At 40.5% G+C, this 26,257-nt stretch overlaps 1 protein-coding gene across 11 annotated transcripts; it reads left to right on the top strand.

The window, feature by feature from the left end:
• Window positions 1–24,669, top strand: FAM161A (FAM161 centrosomal protein A). Of its 11 annotated transcripts, none has more exons than XR_010405673.1 (7): window positions 1–412; window positions 9,253–9,491; window positions 11,871–13,037; window positions 13,398–13,565; window positions 15,368–15,467; window positions 22,625–22,796; window positions 23,100–23,233. XR_010405673.1 is itself a non-coding variant. In XM_064572461.1 (7 exons), the coding sequence occupies exons 1-7, from the start codon at window positions 218–220 to the stop codon at window positions 23,131–23,133; spliced, it is 2,058 nt and encodes a 685-aa protein (XP_064428531.1). In that variant the 5' UTR covers window positions 2–217; the 3' UTR covers window positions 23,134–23,233. The 11 variants fall into 11 exon arrangements, 6 of the variants coding, with proteins under 6 accessions (XP_064428531.1, XP_064428532.1, XP_045740879.1 ...); XR_010405674.1 differs by lacking the exon at window positions 23,100–23,233 and adding an exon at window positions 18,039–18,121 and having other exon boundaries at window positions 22,642–22,775; XR_010405672.1 differs by having other exon boundaries at window positions 2–412; window positions 23,232–23,368.
• Window positions 24,670–26,257: the final 1,588 nt, after the last annotated feature.

Consider the following 26,257-nt stretch of genomic DNA (forward strand, 5'->3'; position numbering starts at 1 on the left):
TACTCACTCCCACTATCCAGGAAGCGACCATCTCGGGTTTCCAGCGGCCAGAAGGAAGTTAGAGTGATTTCTGGCCCCTCGCGGCCCCTGTAGCGTCCCTAGTTACTAGGCCCCTAGTAACCGCCCGCCCCAAGCCAGGAGCCGCCGGGTGGCCTGAGTCGGCGCCAGCTTCCCCGCCCCGGGCCAGCGCGGGCGCTCAGGCCTCGGCGGCGCGCTCATGGCCGCCTCGCACCGAGCGGCGAAGCTGGAGGCCTCCAGTCTCCAAACCCCGGAAAATCCCAGCACCGGAGCGCAGATCGCCCAGTACGAACGCGAAGACCCTTTAGAGGCCTTGGCGGCGGGGGCGGTGGCTGCGGCCTTAGAGCAGGAGGAAGAAGACGAAGAGAAGGAGAAGGCGGTGCTGCGGGCGCGGGTAATGCAGGGGCGGGTCGTAGGCTGGGGCTGGGTGTCCGCCGGGTGCTGGCTGAGGGCTGGTGCGCGTCCCCGCTGGGCTGAGGGACCGGCTGGGAAACGCGGCGCCCTGTCCAGCTCCTCCCTACCCAGTAAACCTGGCCCACCACCTTCTCTCTGCCCCACGGAAGAGCCTCAAAACCGAGGCGTTGGAAAGTCTTTTAATTTTTAACAAAGAGATTGTAAAAATTTCTTGGAAAGCGTTTATTTCTAGGGAGTATAAAGTACAGAAGTTTACTCCTTTTGCTCCAGCATCTGTTGGAAGTAGTTACTGCTTTTTCTTTTCAACTTGGGAAAAACTGATGTTGATATAGCCCATAGTGGATAGCCCATAAAACTCAGGTGAATCAACTGTGCTGTCGGCTGTGGTTTATTGTCACCTTAAAGTCTTGGTTAGTGCATTTTAACACAACATTGTACATGAGAGGCGGTGTTTAAAATCGTTTAAGAGTTCAGTGGGCAGATCATACACAGATTAAAGTTAAACATCCAGAGAAGCAAATTACTGAGGTTCCAATTTCCTAAACGACTCTTCAGGGTGAGAAAGCCTTTTCACTGATCAATTTTCAGTGTCAAATGTGTCGTGAACACCTGCCCATCAGGTAGAGGGCTGAGTCTGCCATCTACTCTATTCACTTAAAAGATGGGAACAGTGAATTTTAACTAGCAGTGTGCAGACACAAACCTCCTTACCCCCAGTTAAAGATTCTTTTTTTTTTTTTTTTTAAGATTTTATTTATTTATTTGACAGAGAGAGAGAGCGAGCACAAGCAGGGGGAGCTACAGGCAGAGGCAGAGGGAGAAACAGACTCCCCGCTGAGCAGGGAGCCTGAAGCGGGGCTTGATCCCAGGATCCTGGGATCAGGACCAGAGCTGAAGGCAGACGCTTAACCAACTGAGCCACCCCGGCGCCCCTCAGTTAAAGATTTTTAATACCATTTGTCCAAAGCCTTTCTGATACAAAACACTGTGGTCTGTGGCTAATAAAATCACTGGATATTTTGGAATTCTAACCATTTTACACTAAAACTGTTAATGAGAAAATGTGTAGCAACTCTTTTATGGTCAGTATTTCACCAACAGACAAACACCTTCAGGTTCTCCAGAGTAAGGCAGATTGAGACCCTGAAAATGAACCAGGGTCAGAGTCCTGGGAACAGTTTCATTCATGATAAAGTTTCTCCACAACACAAATCTCAGTACCCGATAAAGGAGGCAAAGTGATAGAGGAAAAAGATTTGAATGGAGGAAGAGGATTGGGAGTCTTGGATTAGGATCCATTCTCTGCCATTTGCTAGGTGATATTAAGATGTAACTTTCTTCAATTTCATTTTCCTTATATGTAAAAGAACTGTAATAAATGTCTCTCTTGTCTCACCGGGATATTAGGAGAACCAAATGAGAAAATGTGTGTCATATCTAAAGAACAGTTTATATAAATTCGTAATAATAATAACAACTGCCAGTGAGACTGTCATTTGAACAACTCACCCAAAGATTAAATAAATCCCCTTTGGCTTGCTGCACTAGAGGAGTCCGTCATTTCTGTAGTGGCAGGCATACTTCCAGAGTGCCCTGCTAAACTGCAAATTTGTATTAGAAATTTAGTACCTTAGGAGACATTAGTTTATCTAATAAGCTAGTATTAAAGGGACAGGATCCTACCAAGCAAACAAAAGGGAGCTAAGTCTTATGGGTTTGACAGTGTTCTTAAGACTACACTTGGAGGACCCATAAGCAAACCTGGATGAGCTGCCGCAGTAGACCTGATAGTCAGAGGGTACTGGTTGGAGGAAGAAGCCCTGAAAAGGCAGGAAAGGGTGCAGGAGCCAAGCTTGTCTTCTTCCCAGTTTGTCTTGGGTCTCTACCTTGATATTTATTTTTTTATTTTTTATTTTTTTATTTTTTAAAGATTTTATTTATTTGACACAGAGAGAGAGCACAAGTAGGCAGAGCTGCAGGCAGTGGGGAGAGGGAGAAGCAGGCTCCCCGCCGAGCAGGGACCCCGAAGCGGGGCTTGATCCCAGGAACCCTGGGATCATGACCTGAGCCGAAGGCAGACACTTAACTGACTGAGCCACCCAGGAGCTCCTCTGCCTTGTTTTTTAAAGATTAATTTGTCTCAACTTTGTCATCTATAAAATGTAGTAAGCTCAGATACTATATGCACCACACAAGACTGATTAGAGGGGCGCCTGGGTGGCTCAGTTGGTTAAGTGTCCGACTCCTGATTTCAGCTCAGGCCTTGATGTCAGGTCTTGATCTCAGGGTTGTGAATTCAAGCCCCATGCTGGGTTCCACGCTGGGCATGGAGCCTACTTAAAAAGAAAAAAAAAGACTGATTACAGAAAACCAACTGTCACAGTAGGCTCCTTTCAGTCCTTTGGTTTGCCAAAACCAACCCCATCCTCTTGAACACACCCTTTGCAGGACTCTGAGCCCATACTGGGCTCTGAGGCATGTTCCTTGAATCTAGCCTCAGTTGAAGATAGCACTCCATAGGCCTTGTTACGTGGTTGATGATAACATGGGTGAAGCAATATTCTTTAATTCACAGTTAAAGTTTCACTGACTTTCCTAATGGGGTAACCTTTTTCAACAAATATCAAGCAGTTATTAAGTGCTAGTTACTGACCATTCAGTTGTGAGTGAAGCAGACATAGAGCACATCATCACCAAGCTTCCAGTAGGTGGGGAAGTTAGATAATACAAAATGAATAGTCAAATGTTTATAAGATGAGAAATGCTGGGAAAGAAATGAACAGGTTTCTATGATTAAAAAAAGAACTAGCCGGGAACGTACTTAAATAAATTAACATTTAAATCAATGCCTGGTAGATGAGAAAGAGCAACCATCTGAAGACTAGGGGTAGAAAAAACATTCCAGGCAGAGGGAACAGCATGTGCAGAGGCCCTAACATAGGAAGAGAAATTGCTTTGTGTGATTGAGGATCTGAAAAGAGAGAAGGTGGGGGAGAGAGGAAGGTGTTGGGGAAGGAGACGAGGTCGGAGAGGTCAGCTGGGCCTGATCATTCACGACCTTTAAGATCAAGGTAAGGAGTTTAGTGTTATTGTTGGTACAGGTACAGCAGGAGGTCCTTGAAAACTTTTAAGAGATCTGACATGTTTCTGTTTACATTTTTAAAAGATGACTGATGGCTCTGTGGAGAATGATTGGAGACTTTGACAAAGCAGAAGGAAGGAAATTGGTTAGGAGGCTGTTGCGGTAATTCAGGGGCCAGTGGTGGTGTCTTGTTCCTAGTCCAGGAGAGGTGGCAAGAAGCGGACAGATTTCTTTAGAATGGATAGGACTTACTGTTAGATTGGATGCGAAGGCCAAGGAAGAGGAAGAAATCAAGCATGTTCACTTCCAGTTTTCTGGTTTGACCAGCTGTATGAAAAGTAATGCCATTTACTGAATTGGGGATACCTTGGGGAGGAATAGGTTTACAAGCTGGGTGGGAATCAGGGTTTCAGTTTTTTGGGTTTTTTGTTTTGTTTTGTTTTTTCTTTTAAAGATTTATTTATTTTATTTTATTTATTTATTTTTAAAGATTTTATTTATTTATTTGACAGAGAGAGACACAGCGAGAGAGGGAACACAAGCGGGGGAGCGGGAGAGGGAGAAGCAGACTTCCCTCCGAGCAGGGAGCCCGATGTGGGACTCGATCCCAGGACCCTGGGATCATGACCTGAGCCGAAGGCAGACGCTTAACGACTGAGCCACCCAGGTGCCCTATTTATTTATTTTAGAGAGAGCATGAGCAGGAAGGGGAGAGGGAGAGAGAATCTCAAGCAAACTCCGCGCTGAGCATGAAGCTGAAGCAGGGCTTGATCTCACGACCCTGAGATCAGGACCTGAGCCAAAACAAGAGTCAGATACTCAACCAACTGTGCCACCCAGGCGCCCCAGGGTTTCAGTTTTGAACATGGTAAATTTGAGATGTCTGTAAAACTACCAAGTGGAAATATGTAGGAAGGAGTTGGGCCTATGAAACTGTAGTCCTGGGGTCTGGACTATAGACTTCTATCTGGGAGTGTCCAGCATTTTTAAGACAATGGGAATGGATGAAGTCATTTATGCAGAGAGTGTAGAGAATGAAGAGAAAGGGCCTAATAGAGAACTCTGAAGAACCTAGCTTTTAAGGGGTGTCTGGCTGGCTCAGTAGGTGGAGCATGGGACTTTTGATCTCAGAGTCCTGAGTTCAAGCACCATGTTGGGTGTGGAGCCTACTTAAAAATGTTTTTTTTTTTTAATAAAAAAAAAACAGGTGCCTGGGTGGCTTAGTCGACAGAGTGTCTGACTTTTAGACTCAGCAGGGAGTCGGCTTGAGATTCTCTCCTTCTCCCTCTGCTCCTCTACCACTCGCTTACGCTCACACTCTCTCTAAAATAAATAAATAAATCTTAAAAAAAAAAAAAAAGAACCTAGTGTTTAATAGTCAGGTAGAGAGGGGTGCCTAGGTGGCTCAGTCGTTAAGCATCTGCCTCCTTAGGTCATGATCCCAGGGCCCTGGGATCCAGTCCCACATCGGGCTCCCTGCTCAGTGGGAAGCCTGCTTCTCCCTCTCCCACTCCCCCTGCTTGTGCTGTGTCTCTCTCTGTCAAACAGATAAAATCTTTAAAAATAAATAAATAAGTAAAATAAAATTTCAAATGCTACAAGGATGTCTGGCTGGCTCAGTCAGTAGAGTATGTGACTCTTGATCTTGGGGTTGTGAGTTTGAGCCCATTTTGGGTGTAGAGATTACTGAACATCTTAATTTCAAATGCTACAAATAAGGCACACCCCTTTTAACACTTCTCCCCCCAGAAAGAAAATCTGACACCCCCCCACCCCCCCACCCCCACTGGTAGCCACTGTTCTGAAACCAATATATAGTCTTCTGGGTTTTTTTCTGTTTCCTGTGTACATAATATTTTAATATATGGTCACATTTTATATATACGTATTATTCTGCAGCTTGTATTTTCTCTTACATTTATTGGGGGGGTTATCCATGTTAGTATATGTATCTACCTTATTCCTTAGAAATCTTTTCAATGCAAAGAAGTTTTTAAATAAAAATTCCAGAACTGCCGATGATACTACATAGACAAGAACACAAATAATAATGAGTGCTGGTTACTAATGAAGCAACATGTGCTGGAAGGAGTCATTATCTAAATGGGTCAAGCCAATCTAGGGAAGATTATCCTCTAATCTGGTGGCTACATGTACAACAGTCCACAGAAAGCTGACAATTAAAGGGAAAGGGTGCTATTTTAGGTTCTTGGAAAATAATGTCAGCCTATGTTATTTGATATACTAAATATTTTCTTCTGTGTGGATATAATTAAAGGTGACATTAGAATTGGAAGTTGCTTATTAACCATTCACCTGTTTTAGATAAAACACTGAGAGATCACTTTATCTGAAAAATTAAAAGTATTAAGCTGAAATGGAATGGATACTGTGCAAAAGTCAGTGCCTAAGTTTTTTGATACCTGCACCATCTCGTCAGAAGCTACTCATCCTTCTATAACTTTTTCAGTTTTCCAGGTCCAAATACATTTTACCCTTTTTGTGAAAATGATTATTATAAGGCCTCCTTTTAAGTGATGTTCTAAAAGAATGAATGAAGATGCTTTTGCCAAAAATAGTTCTTTGGAATATCCTCCTGGTTTTAATTGTAGTTTTTGGAAAATAATCCCTTTCCTTAATACTGAGTAGAATATAGCTCTTTAGGGCAGCCAGTATTTCTTCAAAAGATTCAGTCCTCTGTGAGGGAATACCTATCTTCTTCCCCCTGTGGAAACTTAATATTTTTTTTAGCTTATATTCATTCATCCAACAAATATTTCTTGAGTATTTGCTATTGGCCAAGAACTTTCTAGGCACTGGGAACACAGCCATGAACAAAGCAGACAAATCCTTGTCTTTGTGACACTTCCGTTTTGGTAGGAACAGGCATACAATACACAAATAAGTAAAGTCATGTAGAATGTCAGTTGGTGGTGAGTACTTATGAAAAAAATAAAGCAGAAAAGGGAGGCTGACAATGAGTGGGGGGAGAGGTTGTAATTTCAAATCAGGTAGTCAGTGAAGACCTTATTGAGGAGATAACATTTCTTTTTTTTTTTTTTTAAGATTTTATTTATTTATTTTGACAGAGAGAGGGAACACAGGCAGGGGGAGTGGGAGAAGCAGGCTTCCTGCTGAGCAGGGAGCCCGATGCAGGGCTCGGGCCCAGGACCCTGGGATCATGACCTGAGCCGAAGGCAGATGCTTAACGACTGAGCCACCCAGGCGCTCCTGAGAAGGTAACATTTCATTAAGACCTGAAGGAGTGAGCAAGTGGTCCGTGCCAATATCTGGAGGAAGAGCATCCCAGGGAGAGGGAACAGCAAGTGCAAAGGTTCTGACATGGTTTTGCTGATTCTGTGAGCATTGGAAAACCCGCAAACTGGAAGCAGCTGCTGCTTCTAGAAGGAACTGCTGCTGCCCAGGGGACGAACCGTTGCTGGGGAGGCTCAAGCAGACAGAGAACTAACAGGAAGGAATAAAGTCCCTTTCTCTTCCAGCCTTGCAGTTTCCCTCTAGTCTTACCTTTGGCAGAGCCTAATGGGGAACAGCTGGCAAAACAGAAACACTGCGCAGAATCCCATCCCCAGCATCACATAGCAGGGGCTAGATGGGGGGCATTGGAGCCAAGAGACAGTAGTTTAACACCTGGCTCACCTACTTTATGTGTCATAAAATTGATGTTCAGAAGGTAAGTGCCCATGTCACATGGCTAAGAAGGGCAGAACCTAGGCTTGAATGAGAATGCTGACACCATGCCTGTAATCTTTCTCCCAAGGCATGACAACGCTCCAAACTGAAAAGTTATTTAACTTCCATACGGGTGTTTATTATTGAAGGGTTATAAGGAAGCTGAAACCAGGTAACCAGTGAGTGGTTGGGAGCCAGTAATTAAATGAGAAATGGGAACCACTTCCTGCTTGCTCCCCATATTGCTTTATGCATTTTACTCTCCTCTTATCCTGCAGCTTTGTGCACCTTGCTCCCCACCATATTGTCCGCCCCAGCTGCTTTTACTAATGTCATTTAGCTTCAACTGGAAGTTTATCTGGAGTATCCTTTTCCTTTTGCCCCCTACACTCTTTCTGACCCCCCAGATTCTTCCATTCTTTGACTCATCTCAAATATCATCTCCTCCAGGAAGCCTTCCTTTATCTTCCAAACTCAAACCAAACTAAAGCTCCTTTTGTTTGAATACCCTTGTCACTTGGTCTTTATATCTCTCCTGACCACTTTCTCCTTCATATCAGTCCTCCTCTCCCTGCTTATTTTTTTTTTAATTTTTAAATTTTTTTTAAAGATTTTATTTATTTATTTGGCAGAGAGAGAGAGTGTGAGCGCAAACACAAGTAGGCAGAGCAGCAGGCAGGAGAGGGAGAAGCAGGCTCCCAGCTGAGCAGAGAGCTGGATGCGGGGCTCGATCCCAGGACCCTGGGATCATGACCCGAGCCGAAGGCAGACGCCCAACCAACTGAACCACCAAGGCACCCCTTATTTATTTATTTATTTTTAAGATTTTATTTATTTGACAGAGAGAGCACAAGCAGGGGGAGCAACAGACAGAGGGAGAAGCAGGCTCCCCACTGAGCAGGGAGCCCAATGTGGGGCTTGATCCCAGGACCCTGGGATCATGACCTGAGCTGAACACAGACGCTTAACTGACTGAGCCACCCAGGTGCCCCTCTCCCTACTTATTTAGATGTTGGTGTTTGCCAGCATTTCCATCCTCAGGTTTTCTTTCTTTTTTTTTTTTTTTAAGATTTTATTTATTTATTTAACACAGAGAGAGAGAGAGAGAGAGAGCACAAGCAGGGTGAGCGGGAGAGGGAGAAGCAGGCTCCCTGCTAAGAAGGGAACCTGATGTAGGACTCGATCCCAGGACCCTGGGATCGTGACCTGAGCTGAAGGCAGACACCTAACCATCTGAGCCACCCAGGCACCCCATCCTCAGGTTTTCATCTCTCATTGCTCCATTCTCCCTAGTCAACCTTATCCACGTCCAAAGCTGTACCTGTCACTTCTCTGTGCACTGATACCTGCCATATCTCCCTCTCCAGCCCAGCCTTATTACCAGCTCTCCACATACATTCCCCTCTCCCCCTCCCCATTTCCTGGACATCTAGCTGCCTTACTATCCCTTCAAACTCAGTGTTCCTAAGAGAGAGATTAGTTTCCGTTCCCTAAAACACTCTTTTCCACTGTATTCCCTATATTGATGCATGGCAGCACCACCATCTACCTAGACAGACAGCACTCCAAACAGAAATCTTTCTACTTTCTTGCCCACAACTCAGGCCATTATCAAGCTGATACTTCAGCCTCCTAAATCTCCCAAGGCAGCCTCCTTGCTTTTGTCCCTGGCACTGCTCCCTTTATTTTGCCTTTAATATCTCTAACTCAGACCTTTGCAATAGCCCATTAACTACTGCCAAACTTACCTTCCTTCACTCTCTCCCACTTGCTACGAGAAGACTCCTGAGCATTACTATGTCACTCCTCTGCTCACATCCTTCAACGTTCCTGTTGGCTATGGCCTGGCCACCTGGGCTCTTGGTTGGGGCTCTTGACGTTGTACATAGTTCACAAGTAACTTATAATCCATTATGTGTATGTAGCCTACAAGTAACATATAACCAAATTAAGTGTACACTTTCAGAAGCAGCATTGGGAATCGGTGTCAATTTAATTTGTCTTTCAGTTTTAAACACCATATGACAGGTTTTTTTTCTTCTTGCCAGGCTGATTTTAACACCAACATTTCTGAGGTGGATGAACAAACACATATAAGCAATGAGGACTTTGTGGACTTTTCTGATATATACCACTCTAATGAAGAGTATTTTAGGAAGCTAGAAGAGCTGAAAGCTGCCCACTTGGACACTATGGCAAAGTTAGAGAAGATGTACCAGAATAAGTTAAATTTAAAAGAAGTTCAGCCAGTGATCATCAGGGAAGAAGCTTCTAGTGTCTCTTCCAGGTGAGTTTGTACATAACGTTATTTGTGGGCTGTAAAATGTATTCTTAAAAGTGCAGAACAAAACTATTTCAGGATATTTTCTTTCAACTATCCCTTTGTACTTTTAATGATATACAGAGGTTGGATTTTATTCGAAATGTGTGATGGCTTATCCACCAATGGCTTCTTGTTTTGAGAGTCATTTGGTGGTCATTTAGTCTTTTCTCTCTGACCTGCCACTCACAGAACTATAGATATGTATCAACATATTTAGTCTGGGCCATTTTTAAATTTTTATTTATTTTTTTAAAGATTTTATTTTTATTTATTTATTTATTTATTTTAAAAGATTTTATTTATTTTTTGACAGAGAGAGAGAGACAGAGAGAGAGGGAACACAAGCGGGGGAGTGGGAGAGGGAGAAGCAGACTTCCCGCCGAGCAGGGAGCCCGATGTGGGACTCGATCCCAGGACCCTGGGATCATGACCTGAGCCGAAGGCAGACGCTTAACGACTGAGCCACCCAGGTGCCCCTAAAGATTTTATTTTTAAATAGTCTCTACACCTAACGTGGGCTTGAACTTAAAACCCGAGATCAAGAGTTGCATGCTCTACCAGCTGAGCCAACCAGGCACCCCTAGTCTGGGCCATTTTTAAATGATAAATATTAAAATTTAATTTTAAAACCCTTTACATTATGTGGATTAACATGATGAGTTCAGGGGCACCTGGGTGGCTCAGTCAGTTAAGCATCCTACCCTTGATTTCAACTCAGGTCTTGATCTCAGGGTTGTGAGTTCAAGCCCCGTGTTGGGCTCCATGCTAGGCATGGAGCTTATAAAACAAAACAACAACAACAACAACAACAAACCTGAGTTCATTAAAAATATAAAGTACGGGTACAGCTCTCTCTCTTGAGTGCGCCCGCTCTTGTATCTCAAGAGTGTACTTTTTGCTTTGATAAACTTTCCCATTTCTGTTACTCAAAAAAATAAATAAGTAAGTAAATAAATAAATAAATAAATAATACTATACACACACACACACAAAGAGTTCAGGACTCAGACATAAATCTGATTCAGGTTTTCAAAATAGTCTGTAATTTCTGGACCCATTTCTGCTATGAACTCTCTTGTTTTGAAACGAGGCAGGTCCCTTAACTCATCCAGTTGGTCAGTGCTAATTGTGCATCTCCTGTGTGCCAGAAGTTGCCTGGGCACTGAGGAGTCAAAAATCAAGATGCCTGGGGCACCTGGGTGGCTCAGTTGTTAAGCGTCTGCCTTCAGCTCAGGTCATGATCCCAGGGTCCTGGGATCGAGTCCCGCATCGGGCTCCCTCCTCGGCAGGAAGCCTGCTTCTCCCTCTCCCACTCGGCCTGCTTGTGTTCCCTCTGTCGCTGTGTCTCTGTCAAATAGATAAATAAAATCTTTAAAAAAAAAAATCAAGATGCCCTTAAGGAGCTCAAAGACTAGCTGAAAGCCAAAAATTGTGATACAACATGATGTAACAGTGCTTTGGAGACAGAGGAAGAAGCGATTGATCATGTCATGGTGTTGGTAGAGGGACGCAGGCAGGAATTTTCTATGGAACTGTCATATCCAAGTTCAGTATTAAAGGAGGAGTAGCTGTAGCAGATGCAGGAAACAAGGAGTGGGCTTCTAGGCAACAGAAACCATGTGTGCAGAGGCATGGCGGCATGAGAAATCATGGTGCGTGTGAGGAACTTCCTGTGGTTGGATATGACTTAAGATTGGTAACTGGAGGTAGAGAGAGGCAAGAGGTGAAACAGGAAAGGTAAACGGGGACTAGTCTTTTTTTTTTTTTTTTAAGACTTATTTATTTATTTGAGAGAGAAAGAGTGAGCAAGAGACAGCACAAGCTCAGGGGAGAGTCAGAGGGAGAGGGTGGAGGAGAAGCAGATTCCCCACTGAGCAGGGAGCCTGACACAGGGCTTGAGCTCAGGACCCTGGGATCCTGACCTGAGCCGAAGGCAGACGCTTAACTGACTAAGCCACCCAGGCGCCCCAGACAGGGTCTAGTCTTGAAGGACTTTATAATCTAGACTTTGTTACAATGGCAAATCATAGAAAAGTTTCGAGAAGGGGAGTGACATGACTCGATGTATGTTTTAAGATGGTGACTCTGGAAAACATGTGGGGAATTTAATAGAGCTTAGCCACAAGGAGCCTCTGTTGCCTCCGGTTCCCCTGTAAAAAGAGGGAGTTGAATTAGATAAATTATAGACATCTCTTAGCTCTATTCTAAATAAAAGTGATAATTATAAGGCTTATCTATCCAGCTCCTATCTTCTAACTGATTATACCTTGATTTTATAGTTCTTAATTTTTATCTTTGGTCACATGCAACTGAGAGTGTAACTTAATTATTCTTCTCTTTTAGGTCTGAATCAGAAAAAAACTTCTATCACCCTATCTCGTTAATGACATCATTTTCAGAACCTGATTTAGGACAGTGTTCCTCCTTGATTATGTCTTCCTCTGAAGATGAGTTGCCCAACTCAGAAAAAGAGTATCCTGAGAAAAAGAGGATGATGAGCTATGCTAAAGAACTCATCAACAACATGTGGACAAACTTCTCTGTTGAAGATTATATTCAGTGTAAAGATGCTAATTTCCCAGCAGTTGAAAAAACAAAGAAGAAACCAAGAGAATGGGTGCCAAAGATTACAGTACCTGAGCCTTTTCAAATGATGATTAGGGAACAGAGGAAAAAAGAAGAGAACATGAAATCTAAATCCAATATTGAAATGGTACGCCAACTGCTCAAAGAACAAGAAGAAGAATCAGAGTGTAAGAAAAAATTCCGCGCCAATCCAGTTCCTGCATTCGTCTTTCTCCCCCTTTATCATGACATAGTCAAGCAAAATGAAGAACGCAGGAGACGTTTGAAAGAAAAAACCAAAGCAGCTCTTTTGGCCTCACAGAAGCCGTTTAAGTTTATTGCAAGGGAGGAACAGAAGCAAGCAATCCGGGAAAAGCAGTTGAGAGACTTGTATAAGTCTAAAAAGAAAACAAATCGATTTAAGGCCCGACCTATACCTCGATCTACTTATGGCTCAACCTCCAATGAAAAGTTAAAAGAAGAAGAGCTCTCTAGAGACCTTATGACGCAGCTGAGAGCCCAAGAGCTTTTACAGAATTCATCCCCTCTGCCTTCTAGGTCAGGTCCCAGAAGCTGTGCTCCGAGGAAGCTCAAGTGTCCTGAACGGGCTGAAAAGTTGAAGTGTAAACACAAGTTTAGGTGCCAGAGTGCTGATTTTGAAGGCCTTCCTGAGAGATACCAGAAACACCTCTCAGAACAGAAGTGTTCAAAACTCCTAACTGGCCGTAAGCCATCTGATCTTCATGCAGCTTCCAATGCATCCGCTAAAAGAGAGAAAATGTTGGCAGACATTGCAGCAGATGTAGAACATTTAGAAGAAACACGGCCTAATCTGTCTCCAAGGCACAAGTCATCAGGAGGAAGTGCAAGTGCAAAGCCTGTGCCTTGTACCTGCAACCCTCCAATGCCCACAGTATCTTCTAGAGGCCGAGCACAAGCCACGAGGTAAATGATTAGGATGTAGGACCAGCTGACTCATGGTTGCTAAAACAGTGTTTGTAGCTCTATTGATTTTATGTCGGTCAATTTGAAAACCTGAAGAAATTATATTTGCTAATATATTTTACTATATTAGATAGAGCATTTTGCCAGAGGGTGTCCTTCTAAGCAATGAATGTATTTTCCAGTTTATGAATCTTCGGGGATAGAAAAGATTAGTTAGCCTGTTGATTTCCTGTTTCACAAGTCAGAGCCTTCTCAAAAGGTTGCCTTTTTTCAACGTTTGAATTTTCCCCATGTTAAAACTTTGCTAAACAACATTCTCATTGGCTTAAAGGGAATTAAGCCTTAGTTTGTTGCCCTCAGGAGATCACTTGAGGAAAAGAAAATGTTGGAAGAAGAGAGAAATCGGATCCTAACTAAGCAGAAGCAAAGAATGAAAGAGTTGCAGAAACTCCTGACAATCCGGGCTAAGGCTTATGACTCACATCAAAGTTTAGCTCAAATGTCTAAATCCAGAGTCAAATCTCTCAGGTACCATAAAAGAATCCTGAACCTCTAGATCATTGGTTTTCAAACTTTCTTTTTTAATCAGCGGATATAATATATGAACAGATTAATTAGTATTTTAGTTTCTGGGTTCAAGTTGCTATCACTTACCCTCAACGTACACACACATACACATTCACACTCACCTTACCTCACGGTGAGGATCATAATGCCATGTTGATGAACAGAAATGTTTTATATTGTGGCCATAGTTAAGAGTTGTAACCGTATGTCAGCATGTAATCTTTTCTTTTTCTTTATACTATTTTTTTTTTTTAAGTAGGCTCCATGCCCAATGTGGGGCCTGAACGTGACATGACCTGAGACCAAGAGTTCTATGCTCTACTGATTGAGCCAGCCACGGGCCCCTTCTTTATACTATTTTTGATTGTACAGTACAGTATTGAGAAAAATCTTTTTTTTTAAGTTTTTATTTTAATTCCAGTATAGTTAACATCGAAAAATCTTGATTCATACAGATAAAGCTCTTTTTTAATAGTTTGCCATGTAATCTCAGAATATTCTTCAACAAATAGATCTGTCAAAGACCTTTGTTCTAAGGTCTGCATGAAATCTGATATCACAAATTAACACATTGATGTCAATTAACACCAATTATGTGATGTGTCAATTAACACATGTGTATAAGTGTTTAGTGGTGTATGTTGCATTTCATTGCAGTTTTAATATAAATAAATATAATATAAATAAATAAAAATATTTGCAGAACCCCTTCACAGAACACTGGAATTCTGCAGTACAAAGTTTGAAAACCAGTGTTCCAGAGGAACATTTTTCTGTAAAAATGTTCATGTTTAAGTAGGAAAATATCTCCCCCAAAGCTGGGTAAGTAATATGATTTATTAATTTTTAATCTGATTTATAAATAACCCCCCAAATTTATATTTGCTTTTAATTATGAGTATTACTTTTTAAATATATAGTATTTATAATAATTATATTCCTTTATAATGTATATTATGTTTATATTCCTTATAATGTATATCAGTGTAATTCATGATAGAGGGAGAAATTTGATGAACTTGAACAAAAATTTTTTAGAGATATACTATTCACCCTAAGAAAGTAACTGGATTTTTCATAATACCAATTTTGTGTATAATTAAGCATAATTATTTTTCTATAGTACAATTATTTTCTCTAATCCATGAAATCTTATTATCTTAGTAGAGTTAGTATGTTTTACATAGAGGAAAAAGCGTATTTTAATCATTATAGGATCTTGTGCAAATAGTAAGTACATTTACTGTGAATTTATGTATTTTGGTTCCTTTTCCTCTGGATGTTCTATTCCCTTACTCCCTATTTTCCCCTGACCTGCTCCCATTTAATTAACTTTGCCACCAACCTATGGGAGATCTCATTAGGGGGAAAAAGAAGAGCAGGGTCTTGTTTTTCAGAAGAAATTCCTTAAAGAGAAGATATCTAATTTGGACTAAATTTTCTTGGTTTTCTGCACTTAAAATTGAGTCAAGAGGGCATTTATTCATCTCTCCAAGACAATTTAAAGCATTTTTAGTACATTATGTCTTAAAAATTTCAGAAACATCAGAGTATCCAGACTGTTCCCAGGATGTAAAATGTGTGCTCTCACAACCTAGGGTTTTTATTCTGCATTCCATAAAAATTTACCAGTCTAGGAAAGGAATTATGGTAAATTGTAAGCTGTGCTCATAATTTAATTTCTGATTTGTCATCTAAGCTAAATGTTATATATGTAAGTTATTATTTCTTTTTAAAATTCCATTCCTTTTATTTGATTTTAGAAAAAGTGAAAAGGAAAGGATGAGAGAATACCAACAAGAACTAGAAGAAAGAGAAGAAAAATTAAAACACAGGCCGCTACTATTTGAAAGAGTTGCTCAGGTTGTGTTTGTTGAAATTTAAGAGCTACAGTCAGCTTTTTTTTTTTTTTTTTAACATCTCTAGCTCCTAACTTACAGTCCATTTTTCTTATATGTTATATAATTTATTGAGACATATTATCGTTTCTGTGACAGCTTCATCAAATCAGTCAAGTAAGTTCGTGCTTAAATCTGAACATCAAATCTTGTTGAGGCGGTATGTCAGCTTGATACAGAACATGCTGCTAATGCAGTCATAGTCAAAATAATAGTTTCACAACCTGTTTTTTGTGGCTGGTCTTCTTTTTTTTTTTTTTTTAGTACCAACTTAGCCATATAGAGTCTTCATGATATGATTTGGAAGTCCTTGAAGAATTAAAAAATGAAACAAAATGTTAATGGAATCAGATTTATTACTGCCAGATTTTTTTTTCAGTTTCATTGAGATATAACTGACTTAGAGCACTGTGTGAATTTAAGATGTACGGCATGTGACTTGACATACATATATGACAAAACAATTACTACCATAAGTTTAGTTAATAACCCACACGTCATATAGATACCAAACTTTTAGGATTTACTAAAATCTGAGCTTTTAGGATTACTCTTTTAGCAACTTTCAAATATGCCATACAGTGATATTAACTACCATCATCACGTTGTACATTGTATTCCCAGTATTTATTTATCTTATAATTAGAGGTTTATACCTTTAACCATCTTCATCCAATTCCCCTGGTAACCACAAACATGATCTGTTTCTCTGTGAGTTTGTTTTGTTTTTGTTTTTAGATTCCACATATAAGTGAGATCTGTAGCATTTGTCTCCCTTGTCTGACTTATTTCACTTAGCATAAAGTCCTCAAAGTCTATCCATATTGTTGCATATGGCAGGACTTCCTTTTTTTTTTTTTTAGGACTTCCTTTTTTATGGCTGAATAGTATTCCTTTGCCCATATACCACATTTTCTTTACCTATTCATCTTTTGATGGATACTTACGTCTTGGCTATTATTAATAATGCTTGGCTATTATAAATAATGCTTCAGTGAATGTGGGGGAGCAGATATCTCTTCAACATAGTGATTTTGTTTCCTTCAGATAAATACCCAGAAGTTGGATATGGCTGGATTGTATCGTATTTCTGTTTTTAGCTTTTTGAGAAACCTCCGTACTGTTTTCCATAATGGCCATTCTATTTTACATTCCTACCAGCAGTGCACAAGGGCCCCATTTTCTCCACATCCTCACTAGTATAGCATTTGTTATCTCTTGTCTTTTTGATACGAGCCATTCTGACAAGGGTGAGGTGATACCTCATTGTGGTTTTGATTTGCATTTCCCTGATGATTAGTGATGTTGAGCACCTTTTCATGTACCTGTTGGCCATTTGAATATCTTCTTTGGAAAAATGTCTATTCAGATCCTTTGCCCATTTTAAATTGGATTATTTGGTTTTTTGCTATTGACTTGAATGAGTTCTTTATATATTTTGGGTATTAACCCCTTATCAGATATATCATTTGTAAATATTTCCTCCATTCAGTAGGTTGCCTTTTCATTTTGTTGATCGTTTTTTTTAAGTGAGTCTATAATTTTCATTCTTATCCACAACTGCTGAAAGGACTTCCTTTTTTTTCATTGGGAAAATAATTTGGTCCTGTGGACAGTGAGTCCTGATTTTACTATATTTATAGTCGGTTTTACAATCTTACCCTAAGAGATACCTGTCCATTTCGCATCATCTTCTTTGTACTCACAAGGGAGGTGTTCATGTGGGTGACATGGCTTAACAATAGAATCACTGGAGGTTACAGGTGCTGTGTTGGGAATTTCAAGCTGTTGCATTTGAAGCTTCCTGCCAGCATTATAGGACTGCCCTTCTCAATGATGTGCTGAGGACAGGGACAGGTATTATAGGTGAATTTATATATTCAATCTCGCCAAGTTATGGGAACCCTTTACTTATAGATTTGGATATAATTTTATGTGATGCTTTTCATTGTAGAGGGTGGGTTTCTTTTTTAGTATCTCAGTTTCAACTTTAGAGGGAAAAATACAGAAAAATTCTGTATTAACCTAGCAGAAAGTGATTGACTTTTAGCTCAAAGTAGTTATTTCCTGCTCCCAACTGCAGGCTGTTATGTCTGTCTGGTGGTTATATCTACACAGACTTCCCACAGACATCTTACATTCATCTTGCCTCAAACTAGATCTTTCTCTTTGATTTCCTGTTTTTGTTGGGCCACAATTTGGTGACTGGGAACCACTTTTCCTCCCTCTTTCAGTTGCCACTGAGAGACCTGACAAGTTTTCTTCCTAAATAATTTTTGGATCTGTCTTTCTCTATTCCTGATGGTGAAATGCTATGTGAAGCCTCTATTATGTCCTCTCTGAGTTATTGTAATGGTTTGACTGGTTTTTCTGGCCTTGCTCTTTGCAAAGCCACCCATTATATTTTCACTTTACCATTCCTGTACTCTTGCCAAAATGTTAATCCTGGGTAGGTAGTAAATAACCTCTGGTAACAGTGACAGTCATGCATTTTCACTGATTCTACTCGTTCTCATCTTCAACGAATGGTATCAAGAGGTCTTGTCACTGACTTCTTCAAACAATACTTCAAAGTGGGTATTCCTGTATTACAGAGGAAAAAGCTGAAGTTCAAAGAAGGTAAGTAACTAGTAAGGTTTATAGTTAGTCAATAATGGAACTAAGATTGGACCCAAGTCAGTCTGCTTCCAAACACTTAAGACTAAGCTGTCCAGCTTTCTCCCAGAAGATAACTCTGTGAGTCTTAGCATAGTGTATAGAACTCTCTACACTCTGATCCCTGCTAACCTCTAATTGAGTAGATTCTAAATTCTAAACCAAATTAATCAACCACAGCACTCCCCCCAACCCCCCCACCATGGACACCCTTTACTTTCAGACGTACCAGACTACTAGTTTCAAACTTGAAATCTTTATTCATGCTATTTCTGAACACTCTTAGAGCCTCTTTCTGTTTTTCCTCCTGATCTTTCAAGTCTTCGTATAAAATCACTTCTTGCATTGTTTCCCAGGTTGGATTGGGTGCTGTTTCCTGTGTTTTTCATTACCGTCTCCATACCTCTGTCTTCACTCCTGCTGCACTGTGTGGGAATTAGCTGTTTCAGGATCTCTGTTCCCTTTTAGCTAGTTACTTTTAAAGGTTGTGGTCAAATCTTTGTATTCCCAATACCTAGCACCTAGGATAACGTCTGGCACAGAGGAGATGTTAATAAACATTTGTTGAACCAAAACTGAACTGTCAAGATCAAATTAGCCAGATAATGACCTCTTATTTTTTTTCTGGGATTAGCCGGGCGTGAGAGCGCCGAGCTGACCTGTTAGTGATGAGTCTCAGGCTGAGTAAGCCGTTGTGCCTTGCTGTGAATTCCTGCTTCCAAGCACCAGAGAAAGTGAGGCAAAATAAGCAGCGTGTGTGAAATTAAACCCATAGAGAAATTTTAACTGTTGAAAACATAGGTCAGTTTCACAGCTGATTTCTACTTTTGCCACTTCTGGCCCTCACATATGCTGGTCCCTTTGTCCAAAAACACTTTTCTCTCTCCATATATATACCCCCCTTACCTCCCATGAGGACTTGTTACTAAAGAAGTATTCAGTAATTAAATAAGTGAAAGAATTACTATAAATGAAACTTATAGTTATGAAAAATAAGTATTTTCCCCCTTCAAATGAGGGCACTGATTGTAGACAAACTTTCATCGTTGCATGTTATTTTGGTTTCCTGAAGAAGCAACGCTAATTTTTTTTTTGTGATCTTTGATAGCAAAATAAAGTAATCAAGTTATTTTGTTTTATTATTATTTTTTAAAGATTTTATTTATTTGTCAGAGAGAGAACACAAGCAGGGGGGGAGCAGCAGGCAGAAGGAGAGGGAGAAGCAGGCTTCCCACCGAGCAGGGAGCCAGACGCGGGCTCGATCCCAGGACCCCGGGATCATGATCTGAGCCAAAGGCAGACGCTTAACCGACTGAGCCACCAGGCACCCCCATACAGTTATTTTAATTGTTCCTCTTATCTTATAGTCTGTGCAATTCTTTGCATGGTAAAATGAAAGGAGGAAATGTTTATTTCAATTAAGAATAATTATATACTATTCACCTTGATATAAAATATTAAAAGGTAGGGACGCCTGGGTGGCTCAGTCGGTTAAGCCTCTGCCTTCGGCTCAGGTCATGATCCCAGGGTCCTGGGATCGAGCCCCGCATCGGGCTCCCTGCTCCACGGGAAGCCTGCTTCTCCCTCTCCCACTCCCCCTACTTGTGTTCCCTCTCTCGCTGTGTCTCTCTCTGTCAAATAAATAAATAAAATCTTTAAAAAAAAATATTAAAAGGTAATTCTATGTATAGAGTGACTGGCAGTGACTCACCATTGCTTTGGTTTTGTTAACATAAATTAGTGCAGTTTTTTCTTGCAGTCTGTTTTGCTGTGACTATTGCTGCTAATTAACAGCTGTTATTTGATAAATTCACTCACAACTTTGTGCACTATCCATTTATTAGTGTTAATCGTGATCTTGCTGCTGTTGAGTTATTCTCTAGCAGAGTAAGCCTCTGATGCAGGACAGAACAAACCATGTTGTCCTGTTTCTTGGAAATCACAGCGTTTATTAATTGAGTAGATTCTAAATTCTAAACCAAATTCAAACGAAGACTTATGAGCACTGACTTTGGTATTTTAATTTCTTTTATGTTTAATTTGTTTACATCAGAATATACTGTTCTTAATGCATTTAGAGTTAGTTTGGGGTTTCTTTATTCTGCTTTACCATCTTTGGGGCATAGTTCTTATCTTCTCACTTTGCCATGACTTTCAGGTCCTCAAGGCTTGTGTGTTGGTGTTCATAGCTTCTGGATGCATTTTTTTTTTTTTAAGATTTTATTTATGGGTGCCTGGGTGGCTCAGTTCGTTAAGCGACTGCCTTTGGCTCAGGTCATGATCCTGGAGTCCCGGGATCGAGTCCCGCATCGGGCTCCCTGCTCAGCAGGGAGTCTGCTTCTCCCTCTGACCCTAACCCCTCTCGTGTGCTCTCTCTCATTCTCTCTCTCTCAAATAAATAAATAAATTCTTTAAAAAAAAAAGATTTTATTTATTTACTTAGAATGAGAGGGAACACGAGCAGGGGAGAGGGAGAAGCAGATTCCCCGCTGAGCAGGGAGCCTGATGCAGGACTCGATCCCAGGACCCTGGGATCATGACCTGAGCCAAAGGCAGACGCTTAACTGACTGAGGCACCCAGGCGCCCCTCTGGATGCATTTTTATTAACTTTTCTAAAAATCGTTTGTTTTTGTTTTTGTTTTTAAAGATTTTATTTATTTATTTGAGAGAGAGAATGAGAGAGAGCACATGAGAGGGGGGAGGGTCAGAGGGAGAAGTAGACTCCCCGCCGAGCAGGGAGCCCGATGCAGGACTCGATCCAGGGACTCCAGGATCATGACCTGAGCCGAAGGCAGTCGCTCAACCAACTGAGCCACCCAGGCGCCCCTAAAAATCGTTTTTATTCATAGTGGGTGCATTTTAGCAACAGTTTGAGTGCGTTTTCAGTTTTCCAGAGCATCAGGAAATCACTGCTGATGGTTTATCCATTGTAATCGGTCTTTGCTATTTTGGTTTCTCCCAGGGAACACTAGATGCTATAGTCCCTCATTATGCTGGAGTCCCTAGTTTAGGCAAATAAATATCTGACACCTGCATTGCTGGAGTCAGGTTTAAGCTACCTTCAAACTCCGGGATGAGCACTACTACTTAGAGAAGGCAGCATGGTGCAGTGGAAAAGACCCAGGAAATGGTCAAGAGACTTGGTTCTACCACTCACTATCCTTGTGACCTTAAGCAAACTGCTTAACCTTAGTGACAGTGGGGAGTGTTTTGGTTTCCTTATTTGTTAAATCTGGGGGTGACACTGGGTGCTCTCCCACACCTTTTCCAATATGGGGTGCAATTGGTGCCCTGGAACTGGCCCATTCCAAGTCACCTTGCTTCATTTGGAGGTCCAGATGGCAATTCTTGGCCCTATACTCATAGGAGGTAAAAGGTGACCAAAGCTGAGGCACTAGTGTGAACCCCAGTCATCCTGTGACTGACCCTGGAAAGCCCGTTTTCTCAGGAACTGTGATGACTCCTGTCTTGCTTCAGATGTGAGAGGGTCATCACAATTTCACAGGTCCCAAAGTCAGGAAACAACATTCTGGAGACTTGAACCGAGTTCTAAATTCTTGTTCTTTTTGCTGTATCCATTGATTCCTCCAGAGTAAAGATAACAACAGTGATGAATTTATCATCTTTGATGGATTAGAGATATGGCATGTAAAGAATAAAAATTACAGTAGGTACATAAACTAAAAGAACCATCTGACAACTATCACAAACTTATTTTCTCCCTGGTTTTTCCAGATAGTCTTCATCAGTCATAAAAGTATTTTTTAAAAAGTATATAAAACAGATATAGTGTAAAGAATAAACTGTAGGCCAAAACTCATGTGGCTACTACCTAGGTTAACAAACAGAACATTGCCAGCACTCCAGAAACCCTTTGTGCCCTTCCCAGATCAAAACCCTCTCCCACTCCTCTAGAGGTAACCACCATCTAATTTTTGAAATTAGTATTTCCTTGTTTTTGTTATTATTGTTGTTTGTGTTTTGCAGTTTTACCATCCTACTGTGTATCCCTACACAGTATAGTTTGGTTTTACCCATTTGGGGACTTTATGTAAATGAATCATACATACTATATGTATGCTCTTGTGTTTTGCTTCTTTTGCTTAGTAGTATGTTCATGAGATCCATCCATATTGTCATGTACAACTAGAGTCCATTCATTGTCATTGCTTTATTTTATTCTGTTGTATGAATAGACCACTATTTATCCATCCTATTGTTGAGAGATATTTGCGTTGTCTTCAGTTTGGGGTTGTTACAAACAGTACTGTCCCAAGGATTTTGGTACAGGTCTTCTCGGGCACATACGTAGGAGCTTCTCTGCGTAGATGCCTGGGAGTGGGATTGCTGTTCAGAAGGTCTGCATACAGTCAGCCAACTGTGATTATTGGATTTAATTTTCACTGGAGCTTTTAACCCATACATTTTTAATGGAAATTTAAAGTCTTTTGTTCTCCTCTAAAAAGGTTTGTCTTTCCTATAGAAAAATGCAAGAATGGCAGCAGAAAAGCATTATTCTAACACCCTAAAAGCACTAGGACTATCTGATGAGTTTGTTTCAAAGAAAGGCCAAAGTGGAAAAATAATTGAGTACTTCAGCAATCAAGAGAGGAAGAGTTTCACTGAAGATAAAGAAAGGTAACATATATAAGATGTCTAAATGGTTTACCTTTGAAAGAATTCTTACCTGCCAGAAAGCATAAAATTCTGTCCTATATTTTTAAAAGATCTTTTAACCTAACAAAATGCATGCGAACTGTTGTAAAACATTGACATTTTAACACTTGGCACATTCAAAATATTACATGGTGATGAAGTAAAGCAGAATGATTTAACTTTCTGACTGACATAAATGATGTAAATAATAAGATGCTTTCAAATGAAGTTTAAAGAGTCAATCAAGGCTTGAAATAGATTAGTTCCCACTTGGCACTTTTGTAGAGTTTTCTTGATAAATCGGAGCTCATACACTTGAGGAAGGAAGACTGCGTGATGGCACATGTTGCAAAGGGTTTGTTGACCTTTAAACCAAATCATTTTTCCTTGGAAAGATTGATAAATTTCTTCCTCCAGCTTTGATGAAGAAGAAAAAATAGAAGAAAGAGAGAACGGGGAAGAAAATCATTTTACTGATACGAACAGCCAGGATTCTTACAAAGAAAAAGAGGAAACTGATGAAGAGAGCAGAGAAGAGCAAGCTGTTAAGGGGTAACACGGACTCAGCGGGCCGCCTGTCGGTGCCTGAGCTGAGGGCAGCCGTGGGCCTTAGCGTACGGGCTTGTGGTGTCCAGGACATCCACGAGAGCCCTCCAGTAGGTGCAGGGCTCCTGGGCAAAGTCATCTGTAGCCTGAAAAGGCAAGTCCAGCCGAAAGGCTGTGGGGTCCGTTAGCGTAAGGCTTTGCCTAGTCAGGTTTTTAATCACTCCATATGGTTTGCAGCTTTGACCTTATTTGTATTTTTAAAAAAGCATTTGAGAATCATAGTTGTCACAAACTGATTAGTTATAACAGTATATGTTACTTCCTTATTTGGGGTGGAAACAAATGGCATGGCATCGAGAGCAGAGAGAAGTATTGGCTTTTGGCGATTTGAAAAAATTTTTCTGGGAAGTCTGAATCAATAAATAGCTTTAAATTATACTATTTGCCTATTCTTTTCCTCTGCAATACATCTCACAGAATGAATCCTCACACTTGTTTTACTGGGCATGTTAAGTTTCTTATTTGAGCCATTTTTGTAAAAAGTAATAAAATATAGGAAAAAATAGGTACTTAAAATTGGTGTTCATTTCTGCACTGTTTGCTGTTAAATTATCCACACTATCATGACTTTTTCTTTTTATCCCTAGTTTTATTCCAAATTATTTTTGATATGTAAATTATTAGAAAAGTTTTTATACCAGGTTTTTTTTAACCCTATGTATTATGACAGAAGTAATTATAAATATCTGAGTTATAATCTTAATTGGGGGTAAATATCAACACCGTTGTATATAATTGTGCATAATAACTTGTCCGAGGCAAATCTCCAAAGTAATTCAGATTTAACTCTTTAATACTAGACCCAGTTGTGCTCAAATTTTATACATTATTGCAGATGTATTTTGTCTTTCTGTGTATGATGTATGAATCTATCATTTTTCCTCTTTAAGCAAATTTTTGTTTTAAAAATTCAAACCAGACATAAAGATGTGATAGGATACGACATTTTCTTTTCTAAAAACAACCTCCTTTAAAGGGCATGACCTAATTAAGGTGTTTTATAATAGCAGTGTTTCCCAGCTGGAAATTTATGCTTTAAATTAAGAAATAAGGTGATTTTTCTCAAGGGCACATGTTTCCTTGTAATTCCTTCCTACAGTTTGTGTTAAAACTATTTGTCACTATAATTAGATTGTAAACTCTTTGAGAGTTGGCACCATTTTAAAATTCATCTTTGTATTCCTTTAATATTTTGCACCAGATTGTGCATATGGTGGGTACTTAATAAAGGCTTGGATGAGTAAGTAGATGAATATGGTTTTTAATTATTTCAGAATGAGTACACATGGGATTAAAATCATCTCCCTTCTAATTTATTGAAAGCCTGTGAAATATAACCCACAAATTGTAATATTTAAAACATGACTTGCTTCCAAGGATTTGTTCCTCATTCTGTCCCTTCTCAGTTTCACGGGAATAGTGTGGGACTTGGTTTCAGGACCAATGTTCAGTTTTCTTTTCTCTAAAAATGAGAGTAGGGGCGCCTGGGTGGCTCAGTTGGTTAAGCGACTGCCTTCGGCTCGGGTCATGGTCCTGGAGTCCTGGGATAGAGTCCCACATCGGGCTCCCTGCTCTGCGGGGAGCCTGCTTCTCCCTCTCCCACTCCCCCTGCTTGTGTTCCCTCTCTCGCTGTGTCTCTCTCTGTCAAATAAATAAAAAATCTTTAAAAAAATAAAAAAATAAAAATAATAAATAAATAAATAAATAAAAATGGGAGTAGTACTATTTGGGTGGCTGTAGGAAGGATTGGATGATATCATGTATGGAAAAAAAAACTCTTTGGAAACTAGGCTATTCGAATGATTAGTGTCAGAAGAAAGAATATTCCTGGGGCACATGGGTGGCTCAGTCGTTAAGCATCTGCCTTCGGCTCAGGTCATGATCCTAGGGTCCTGGGATCGAGCCCCGCATCGGGCTCGTCATGCTCTGCAGGGAGCCTGCTTCTCCCTCTGCCTCTGCCTGCCGCTCCCCCTGTTTGTGCTCTCTCTCTGACAAATAAATAAAATCTTAAAAAAAAAAAAGACATTGGTGCTAGCAGCCTGCCATGCGAAAAGAATTAAAAAAAAAAATAGAAATAATGTTTGGAGGCGCTTTGGTGACTCATTTGGCTCAGGTCATTATCTCAGGGTCATGGGATCGAGCCCCGCTTAGGGCTCCACGCTCACCAGGGAGTCCGCTTGAGATTCTCTCTCTTCCTCTCCCTCTGCCCTTCCTCCACATCCCCCCCGCCCCCCCCGCATGCTCTCTCCCTGTCTTTCTCTTAAATAAATAAATAGATAACTTTGAAAAAAAAGAAAAAGAAATAATGTTTGAACCACTTTTAAAAAAATATTTTATTTATTTATTAGAGAGAGAGAGAGAGAGAGAGAGAGCATGAGCGGGGGAGGGGCAGAGGGAGAATGAGAAGCAGACTCCCCGTTGAGTTCAGAGCCCCATGCGGGCCTCAATCCCAGGATCCCGAGATCATGATCTGAGCAGAATTCATATGCTTAACTGACTGAGCCACCCAGGCACTCCCAAACTGTAAATATAGTTCTCAGGTGGTAGGTAACTGAAAATGTGCATTTGTATCATCAGAATTGGCTCCATAATTCTTTTCACTTATGGGATTGTCTGTTATTCATGATTAGCCTAGCATCAAGAAGAAGGTTATGCTCCTTTCCCCTTAAATAAGAAAAATATTACTGGGTTACCTAGTGGCCTCAAACACATATTTCTTCAGAAGAAATCATCTGGGTAATGGAGGATTAAGTGATTATATATATAGATATATAATAACATAATTATATACTTATATAATATAATAACTTTAATATACTTATATATACTAAATTTTT

The sequence above is a fragment of the Mirounga angustirostris genome, unplaced genomic scaffold, assembly GCF_029215605.1.
Source record: "Mirounga angustirostris isolate CCGP_5_RB_7025 unplaced genomic scaffold, mMirAng1.0.hap1 SCAF_10, whole genome shotgun sequence".
Lineage (NCBI taxonomy): Eukaryota > Metazoa > Chordata > Mammalia > Carnivora > Phocidae > Mirounga > Mirounga angustirostris.